At 37.1% G+C, this 9,767-nt stretch overlaps 2 protein-coding genes across 3 annotated transcripts in view; one reads left to right on the plus strand and one right to left on the minus strand.

Annotated features, from left to right (window-relative positions):
• The first annotated feature begins 166 nt into the window (after positions 1-166).
• On the plus strand, positions 167-6,382 carry LOC116012630 (protein SHORTAGE IN CHIASMATA 1). 2 transcript variants are annotated; one of them, XM_031252233.1, is made up of 6 exons: positions 167-552; positions 1,831-1,923; positions 2,018-2,083; positions 2,392-4,128; positions 4,412-6,007; positions 6,086-6,382. In XM_031252233.1, exons 1-6 carry the CDS (start codon positions 229-231, stop codon positions 6,173-6,175), a joined length of 3,906 nt encoding a protein of 1,301 aa, XP_031108093.1. In that variant the 5' UTR covers positions 167-228; the 3' UTR covers positions 6,176-6,382. The 2 variants fall into 2 exon arrangements, with proteins under 2 accessions (XP_031108093.1, XP_031108094.1); XM_031252234.1 differs by lacking the exons at positions 1,831-1,923; positions 2,018-2,083.
• The window catches only part of LOC116012631 (cingulin), a 5,442-nt gene continuing 1,786 nt past the window's right edge, over positions 6,112-9,767 (minus strand). Inside the window, exons 4-8 of the mRNA XM_031252235.1 lie at positions 9,518-9,555; positions 9,317-9,413; positions 7,437-9,137; positions 6,782-6,885; positions 6,112-6,661 (exon numbers count right to left, since the gene is read on the minus strand). Coding sequence (XP_031108095.1) covers positions 6,421-6,661; positions 6,782-6,885; positions 7,437-9,137; positions 9,317-9,413; positions 9,518-9,555 — 2,181 coding nt within the window. The 3' untranslated portion in view covers positions 6,112-6,420. The remainder of the gene's footprint in view (positions 6,662-6,781; positions 6,886-7,436; positions 9,138-9,316; positions 9,414-9,517; positions 9,556-9,767) is intronic.

Here is a 9,767-nt window from a genome sequence, read left to right on the forward strand (position 1 = left end):
CAATTATTAACCAATACATAATATGAAGATTATTTTTTAGACTAGGTCTATCTTAGCTTGCATTGTAGACCATGTACCATGTTATAATTTGCCGCAATCTAGTTTAGCATGTAAATTATAAAAATATAAAGTATAAACCATTCCCAGGAGCGCCAATTGCAAAAAATGGTTAGCATTTTCAATTAAAAGCTTCAGTCCCTGCAACTCAGGCCTCGTCGGAAACTTGAAATGAGAACTCGGTTCCTCTGCACCGATTACTCCGTCTCATCTGTGATCCAAGCCACAGATTTCCTCCGCCTCCCTCTTCCTCACCTCCCGCTTTCTTCCTCCTCTGAATTCGAAAACCTTCATCGTTTCGACCAACTGTCCATTTTCAGCATCGACCTTGGAATCAAACAATTACCGATTGAAAAAGCTCTGTCTAAGTTCCTCTCCGAATCCTTCCCCAACTTCATTGATGTTGAAATTCGTGATTTCGATAACGCTCCATCTCACTCTGAAAAAGCCGCCTCTAGCAAGCTAACAAGTTCCATTTCCAACCAAAATGCTGAGGTAATCTTCGACCTCAGTTATGCAAGGATCTTATGTTTAAGTCTATTAATTATAATCCATTTGATTTTTTAAGTAAATATATCTGCTGATTAGTATTGTTATGCGTAATTTGACGTTGGCGTCAGTGTACACGTATGCAATGCGGTCTGACTGATATAATGATTGTTAAATTGTTCGAGCTTTTGAAGAGAAGCAGAATTCAACGTATGTTATATTTTTGGTTTTATGTACTGTTGCTCAATGGTTTCAAGAGCAATACTATTTAACATAGGTGATGGATGCTACCTTTCTGTATTAGATACTAATATGCATAGATTTCCTTATTTTTTTCAGCAAACATATTAAACTAGTTTGGAAGCCTAAAACAGAAACTAAAATCAGATGATTCAAGGTCATGTGCATTTATTTTTTCATATAGTTCTTTTTAATTCCTAGTTTCTTACTGAAGAAATGGTGTGTGCTTCGCTCTCTTTTGCGGGGACAATCTGCTCAATGAAGCAATTGATAATGATATCCAGAACTTGAAACTCTCACCATGGACTATTTTACACTAATTTGGATTGTTTGTTGTTGCACTTCTAATGGTCGCGTACATGGTAGGGTTTGTGCATATCACTGTTATGTATCATCTTACCAGTGTGGTGTCTGTGCTTGGAGATGTGCATGGCCTCAATACCATGATCAAGAGCCAGGGCCTGATCAGGGGTAAAATGAATATATCTGCTGTCATTTTCCTGCTGTTGAACTTGGTTGTCTTTGGAATTCAGGAAGGGTTTGAGTACTTTGTGGTGCTTGGCTATGGAGGTGGAGTTACAGGGAGGGTAGGGTATAGAATTTTGTTTGTGTTGCTGTTGGCAATTTTGATACTCTTTGGACTCATCACCCAGACTATCATCTACTTCATCTGCAAGTCATATCACCATGAGAATATTGACAAGTCCTCATTGTCTGATCATCTAGAAGATTATATTGGTGAATATGTTCCTTTGAAGTACAGCTTGAGTCATTTCATGTTTAATATGCAATTTTTCTATCGCTCTTGGTATTTGCCAAAGAAATTACTGGTACTTTGACATTTGAGGATATAAATGTTTACAGAAATATATGATTAAAAAAGAAGAAGAGAGAGAATAGCTAACAGCCTAACTAACTCCTTCCAGCTAAGCTAACAGAATAGCTAACCACTACTGACATTGATTAGGCTACTGACTTGGGATTTTCTCAGCTGATTTAGCCTTCTCTAATAGTTTTAAGATGTAATGATACATTTCTCTGCAGGAAGACAGTATTCTCATTGATGGTAAGCAAGACACCATATTTGACAGTCTACAATATGAGATTCCAGAACTCCATTCATTCTTGCTTCCAATGGTAAGCCCCCATATTTAAGATTTGATCTGATTCATATGTGATACATATGCTTAATTATAAATGCCTTTACCTAAATTTCTTTATTTTTTCCCAGCACAAATCTACCTTTTATTTTGAAGACATGAGGATTCTTACTGACATTTCCTTTGCTGAAAAGAAGGTAGTAAACATTTGGAGTAAAATAATATGGATTTATATACTGTTGGAATATTTCTATTAGTTTATCCAGTGGAAGTGCAAATAATAAGGGAATCAATGGTATGGATTTCTATTATAGGAAATAAATCTTTTTGCTATTTGGTTCTTAGATCTTATACCTTATCCACATTACAATTGCTTATGAGACAGTTGAGACTCTGAAAGCTAACTACTAAGTTCTATACATGTGTTTTTATCCTGAATTCTGTTTGATATCTTCCCTTTTATTTTTATCTGAAACTCAGAGCTTATATATATTACTCCTTTCAGGAAATGCCCAGTCCTGAAACCATGTTGCAATATCCCCTCTATAGTCCACAATCAATTTATGCAGTTGATGAAATCCACTCACCTACTTTTGTGGAGAAAAAGGTTGATTATCTGGAAGATGGTGGCTCTATTCAGGGGCAATATCTTTCTCTTACTACCCAGTTTCCCCTCTTTGAAGTTGATGAAGCAGGTTTGGGTATTTTGAGTGATATACCCACAAAAAATCAGCTTCTAATTTTTGAAAGTATTGAAATCCAGTACTTGATGGGAGGTGATGGAATGAGTAACTCAGAAGGGCTATTGGATTCTAGAAATGTTGATTTTTTAGAATGTGTGTCAGATCACTGTTTACTGGCAAACAGATTCAAGATGGAGATACCTTTTTTGAATTACTCCTTTGAAGCAGATATTATAAGTTTCTTAGAACAAAGAGAGAACTCAGATGGTGGTTCAATTTGTCTGAGAAGTCCAATGATATTTGAGGAATTACAGTTATTTGATTCAGCATGCCCTTCTCATTTTAGTGAAGTCTTATCTGATGCAAAATTGAAGATTGAGAAAGAAATGCCTCTAGAATCTAGAAGTTTAAGGAGCTTTGATGAATTAGTTGTTTGCCAGGAGCTCACTATGATTGATAGCTCTTTTAAATCATTGCATGTGCCTCTATTTCCGGACAAAGAAAAAACAAGGTCATTACATTCGCATGTTGAGGAAATATTATTTGAGTTGGATACACTACATTTTTTTGTGTCTGATGATTTATATTTAGATTGGCATATTCTAGAAGAAGTGAATCATACCTGTAATGCAGACTCTCTCTTTTCAAAAGTCTTGGAGAATGTTTACAACATTGATTCTGCTTTGGAGTTGGGTGATAATGAGAAGCTGGTGTATGATTTTATTCTCTCTGGTGATTCTCCAAAGGCGTCAAACAAAGAAGAAAACAAAGAAATACTGCATATAAGTTTTAATGACATTCCAGAATTTCCTTTGCCTTTGGGTGAAAAATCTTCTAGTAAGTTGCACATCGGTCGAAATAGAGAGGCATCAACTGGAGGGGAATCATCCAAAATTGTTGCCAAAAATATTTCTTTACTTGCTGGATCTTTCTCCCAGTTCAATGACCTAGATTTCCTTTTAAATCCTCAAGACTACACAAGAGGGAAAGAACATAAACAAACTAATCAGATACCTGATTTTGGTGCTGTGGACTGGAACAACTCTGATTCCCAGAAACAGAATCCTCATTCTCTTTCATCCCTCAGTGGAAGTGATAAGTTGGAAAAGCAGCAAAGCTTTATTTCAGTGGAAAATAATTATGACTCTGGATGTATAGAAACATTTGGTGGAGATGAAGTTTGCTCTACGATGCTTCCTCAATGTGCTTCATTCGATAGATCAGAGCAAGTTCACACAAATGACTACTCTTTCCCTGACACTATCATTGTTGTGAACACACAAAACTTTGACAAACAAATGGTAATATCCAGGAGAAACACATACCAAAAGATTCTTGCACTGGAGAAAAAAGGAGCTCAAGTTATAGAGCGTGACTTACATCATCCTGTTGATGTCATAATCAGTGCTGCCATTTGCATTGCATGGTATGACTGCAAAAATATTGCAAAGAAAGCTACTTCCTCAGATGAGGCCTTTTCATGCTTGCCGCTATGTGTAGAAAATATTGCAGCAAGTATTTTAACATCGCTAAGCTTTGCTTTTAGTGGCTGTATACTGGTAATTGCCAACAATACTCTTTTATTCTAACCTGTTATGGAATTCTTTCCACTCTTGTGCATGCATGTAAAGAGTACAGAAACACAATAGTCAGTGTATGGCTATTATAATTTTAGCGGCTTGTTTCTAGAAAACAAATACTGCGTAAAGGAACAAGATATACACCTGTGAAGGTGAACCGAGATATGTAGTGTATAGTATTTCACATGCCAAGCATTGCTCCCTCGGATCCTCTTTAAAGTTGAATATAGAGTTCAAATACTTATTTTACTTTACATTCCAGGTCTTTGAGGGAGAGAACAGTTTCCTAGATGGGATTATGGAGTCGTCAGATGAGCTATATGCTGCAGCAGCTAGCCTGGGAATTGATATACAGATCTTCTGCTCATATTGTTCTGAGATGACTGAAAATATCATATTATCTTGCATTGAAGCTGAATCAAGGACAAATAGAGGCCTGTTTCCTAAAGTGTCCGAGTTAGAGACGTTGGCAGAATCTTTCCTTACTATGTTCCCTTCAATCAATCCACTTTCAGCTCATGCAATATTGTCTTCAATGAGCATGCTTCTTGAGTTTCTTGAATGGTCACCTGAACAAAGATTTCATGTAGTTCAAAAGTATCAGGTTTCTTATGAAAGCATTTCATTACTAAGTGCTTTGAGTAGATATGGGGAGCGTGAGGAGTCTAAATCAGGAATGACAGAATGCTCTTCTTCAGTATCTTCTGTTCCTGGCTCAGAGCCTCTTCATTTTGGAAGCAACTCTGGGATGAGAAAAAGAAAATATGCAGGGAATCTTCAAGATCTTGAAGACAGTCTCCTCTGCACATCTGACCCCAACTATTCATGGATTTCGGAAAAGACAGATATATTTGATGAGCTTGGGAAGTCCAGTTTATCTTTTGACAATAACTTGTTTGGTCAACCCCTTGAATTGGAGACCAATATGACAATGAATCCTCATAATTCATCTCAAACCTACGATTTTCAGACAGCAAGAGATCCTGAGTTGGGAGATGAAATGAATAAAGCTGATGTTACTTCCATTGGTGCATGTTTTCCTCCAAGACAAACATTGGATGGATCTGCTATCAACAAAATGGATAGACAAAGTGGCAAGGATTCTAGAAATGCATATAAGGATGTTATAGGTGAAGTCATTGACATTGAGGACACACATGCAGTCAGTAAAAAAATCTCTACTGCAAATTGTGCATACTTGTCACCTTTGCTGCATGAAGTGGATCAGGACTTGACCACACGAATCCCTAAAGCTGCAAGAAAACTGACTTTTGGTACAAGCAACCTTTCCACTTTTCCTACCTCTGATAAAATCGACTCTTGCTCAGATGTTTGGATTTCTATAAGAGATCAAGGACAAAGCTCCAGAGAAAGAATTAATTGGCAACCAGGAATTGGTATCAACAGAAATAGTACTCTACTAGAGTACAATAATGGGGTCTCAGGAGGAGCCCAATCACAGAAGGAAGTACAGAATTTGCAAGACCACTTACTGCAAGAGAGGAATACAGTGACACCACTATCAAGTGCAATAAACTCCTCTCAACTGCTGCAAGGGTCACCCTGGACAATTGAATTTCTCAACAGAATCAGGGAAAAGAGTAGATCACGCCAGCATTCCATTCTTTCTAAAGTATCTGCCCCTAGTTATGGATACCCAAGGACTAGATCGAAGGGAACTAAGAGGAGTCCATCTATTTTTGAATTCTACAAGTACCAAGGACAGGGTGCCTCAGAAAGATCAATTGAACAAAAGAAGCAAAAGCGATATATACGGTCATCATCATCATCTAAGGTTGAAATGGCTTCTGCTTCACACCTTCCAACATGGACACCAATTGATAAAAAAGCAAAACAAGTACATTTACTGAACCTCTTGTTAGACAGACTTACTAAATTATTGCTGTATAGTCATTGCACATTTAACTATTTGCAGACACTATCTTTTGCAACAAATGGAAGTGGAGGGCAAACTAAGCTGGTGTGGAGTGATAGAGATTCTCACACTCCAGGCAGAAGATTTTAGCAATTTATTATGTCATAAAATGTGCTCATACACATACTTGGTTTCATGATTGTGCAACAAAAATTTATCTTGAAACTTTGTATTCCTAGGCCATTAATACTAAGAGCTATGGCAGAAGCAACTTCTTGTACAAGGCATGGCTGAATGTCATGAACCCCTCAGTCTCTATTGTTGACAGACCATGAAATCTAGGGGTGTATTGAATTCCATCTACAGATCCATTCATTCAACATTTAAATGCAATGCTAGTTCTTCTTTCCATTCTTCAGATTACGTAAAGCCATGACAAGTTGTTGCCTTTCACCTTCTACCTCTGCAAATTTGAGGCTGATTTCTGAATATCTCTCTTCCATTTCCTTGAGTTCACCCTCCATGTGCTTGTTCCTGTCTCTCAGTGATGCTACTTCCATAAGTAACTCAGCAAGATCATGTGTAGTTTCAGCATGGCCATTGATCACTTCTGGCATTCCTGAGTTTATCTCTTTACTGTACAAAGAGCAGTGAATTTCAGTCTTTTGTTTTTTAATCTTTCAGCAGGGTCATCCTTAAGTAATAAAAGACAATACAGTAAAAAAGTTATGAGTAAATATAGTTTAATTTGAGTACCTTCTTAATGATGAGCCTTCTAGAGACCTCATCTCTCCACAATGGATACATTCCCCTGTACCTTGTCTTGCTTCAACTGTGACTCCATTTGAAGGTCTGTTCTCCTGTGTTTCAAATTGAGCAGTTCAGAAATATTTGTGACCATAGATGATTTCAACAAGTTCTTCAAAAAAAAAATTTGTCAAAAAGAAAGAGAGTATTTTTTTAGGCCAAACTTGTTGAAAGAGGGAACTTGGTGGATTTTTTCGAGCCTTAGAGTGGATGACACTATTTTAGGATTATAACTATTTCCTTTCATGAGAATAATATATTTTTTGGGGTAAGTCATGTGTGAATAATATCACTAAACACATGTAAATTGTTGTATGCTTCTTCCTTACACATATCTGGTTATTCGCATTGAGGCATGGGTATGCTACCTTGTAAAATATCTTTGTTTTTCAAAAGAGTTCTTTTTTATTTATTGGTTTACTTTTAGAGATATATTCTTTTTACCTTATGTAGTTCTTTTTGTAACAGGTATAACTAGAAGAATAAGGAAGTGATGCACTTCTTTTCTCCTTTAAAGTCAAGTAGTCAGATTTACTGCTATATGTAAATGAGTTATAATCTGTATGGTAGCCATAACAAACTAATTTTTTGCAGTGGTATGTACCTGACCCTTCTTGTGTAGATTACTCTGTAATTCGAACACCTGTTCCTTAAGGTTTTCATTCTCTAACTTTAACTGTTCGGAACCATGAACCAATTCATTGTATAGAACTTGTAGCTTCTCAATTTCAGATTGTAAATGTTCTTCAGATTTCTTCTTTTCATCCATTAGAGTCTGCATTTTGTTTGACTCTTCCAGTAATGTCTGATTGTTTTGAATTGAAAGTTGATGCAGCTCTTTCGTATAGTGATCTTTTGTTGATTCAAGTTCTTTTTTGGCTTCATGCAGTGAGTCCTCAAGAACGTTATTCTGCTGTAGCAGAGCATTAGCTTCAGCCGCTGCTTTAATAGCTAGTTTCTCCTTCTCATCAACCTTTGATGCCATTTCAACAGAAAGCCTTCTAATTTCTTGCTGAAGTTGCTCAGTTGCATTTGCATTATTTGACCTTGTTCTTCTCAAGGCCTCCTCAGCACCTAACGCCCTTTGTTCCTGCACAACTCTGGCTTGAGTAGCTGCTTCTAGATTTTCTTCAAATGCTCGTGCCTGCTTTTTCAACTCCTTCTCAAGGCTCATGACTTCAGTTTCTAGCATGCTTATAGTGTCCAAAGATTCTGAGTAATTCATTGATTGTCTTTGCATTTCATCCTCCAACCCCTCTACCCTGACCTTCAACTGCTTTATGCTGGTCAATGCTTCAGAGTATTCTTGTTGCAGTTTCACTTTTTCTAGCTCACTCTGCTCCAGCTCAGAATAGATATCCTTATTTTCATTTTTCAGGATTTCACAATCACTTACAAGTTGGTCCTTCTGTACTTTTAGCTCTTCACTTTCTTTTTTGTAGACCTCTATTTCCCTGGACATCTTTTCTATTGTTTGTTTCATTTCCTCTAATTCATTAACCTTCTTGAATGTCTCAGTGTTTTCCTCTTCATTCTGATCACTTTTGGAATTGGACATTTTTCTGGCCACACCCTCTGTGAAACATTTTTCGGATTTTCTTTTGCCGGAAAGATAAGATATTTCCTTTTTTTTCTGATCCAACATTTCATTAAGGTCTCTTACTCTAAGAATAAGTTCAGAATTTGAGTCTTCTGTCTTTTGCAGCTTCAGCTTCAATTTGCTTCTTAATTGCTTCTCATGCTGAAGTTCTTGCCTGAAGCCCTCTAACTCTGCTGTCAAATTTTCAATTTCACTTTGTGGTGCATTTTGGATTTGCACATTTCCCCTATTTTTAAACTTAAGTTCATCACACTCTGTTTTAAGCGCATCTCTCTCATCTTGTAGGTCAAAAATTTGCTGCAAGAAGTCCTGTCCCCTTTTGCTTTCTTTTACAATTTGCTTCCTCAGGCACTGTAGCTCTATTTCAGAAACTTCTGCCTGCCTTTCCAGCATTTTGATTTGATTTTGCAACCTCAGCGTACTATTTGTTTCAGTTTCTTGCACAATGTCCCTTGGGATGTCCTCCTTGGGTCTGTTTGTTGTATCTTTTATACTTCCATCTGAGGTTGAGCCCAGTGAGCAGTCTGTGGAGGATCTCTGATGGGAATATCTTTCAATGGAATTGATACCAAAAGCAGGCTTCTGAGGCTTGAAATCTTGTTGATGACTACTAAGGTCCTGATTAACACTAATATCATCAGATGGAGGATGTCTGAGGGTGCCATTTTGCTCAGGATACTGAGATGTTTTGTTGAATTGCTCACCCTGTGAAATAAATGAAACATTGATTTTTCATCACATTGATCAGCCAAACTAGTATCTTCTTGCAAAGCATATCTTTTTTGCTTTTCTAGTGCTAGGTTGTTACGAGTTTTTTGGGGTCTTTTTCAAAATTTTGTGCATTTGTTATGTGGAATGTGAAAATAGTTACTATGGGACCTTACTTCGGTGGAGTTTGCACAGTAATCATCACATTCCAGCTCTGTTTCAAAGCTCTGATCAAATGATTCAGTTCTTGAAACTACACTTTCTTCCTTGCACCTGAAAGAAGAAAATGCTACTATATCATCTTTTTATTTTATCTAAAAGCCAATCTAGAATGGATATCTTCAATTGGTGGTTGATATTTGTGGTTTATCCATCACCTTTGGTCAGGCATTGCTTGCATCTTCTGTACTGTCACCTGTTGTTACATGAATAACATTAGATGGGTGCATCCACATATAAGATGGAATTTCATCTTCTACTAGGCAGTGCAATTTTGGTTCATGCCCTATTCATTTTCTCTTTTGCAGACAGGACAGGTTGGGGAGACTTGGATTTTAATGTCCAGTAATAATTCGATAAGGCATCTATTAGAGAGAGAGTGAGAGAGAGAGAGAGGGGGGGGGGGGA

The sequence above is a fragment of the Ipomoea triloba genome, chromosome 3, assembly GCF_003576645.1.
Source record: "Ipomoea triloba cultivar NCNSP0323 chromosome 3, ASM357664v1".
Lineage (NCBI taxonomy): Eukaryota > Viridiplantae > Streptophyta > Magnoliopsida > Solanales > Convolvulaceae > Ipomoea > Ipomoea triloba.

Excerpts from the sequence above, each read along its gene's own strand:
- LOC116012630 (XM_031252233.1), top strand. The coding sequence starts at position 229 with ATGAGAACTCGGTTCCTCTGCACCGATTACTCCGTCTCATCTGTGATC. Across the intron at positions 2,084-2,391 it reads TTTCCTTTGCTGAAAAGAAG|GAAATGCCCAGTCCTGAAAC; the intron begins GTAGTAAACATT and ends TACTCCTTTCAG. Across the intron at positions 6,008-6,085 it reads TTGATAAAAAAGCAAAACAA|ACACTATCTTTTGCAACAAA; the intron begins GTACATTTACTG and ends AACTATTTGCAG.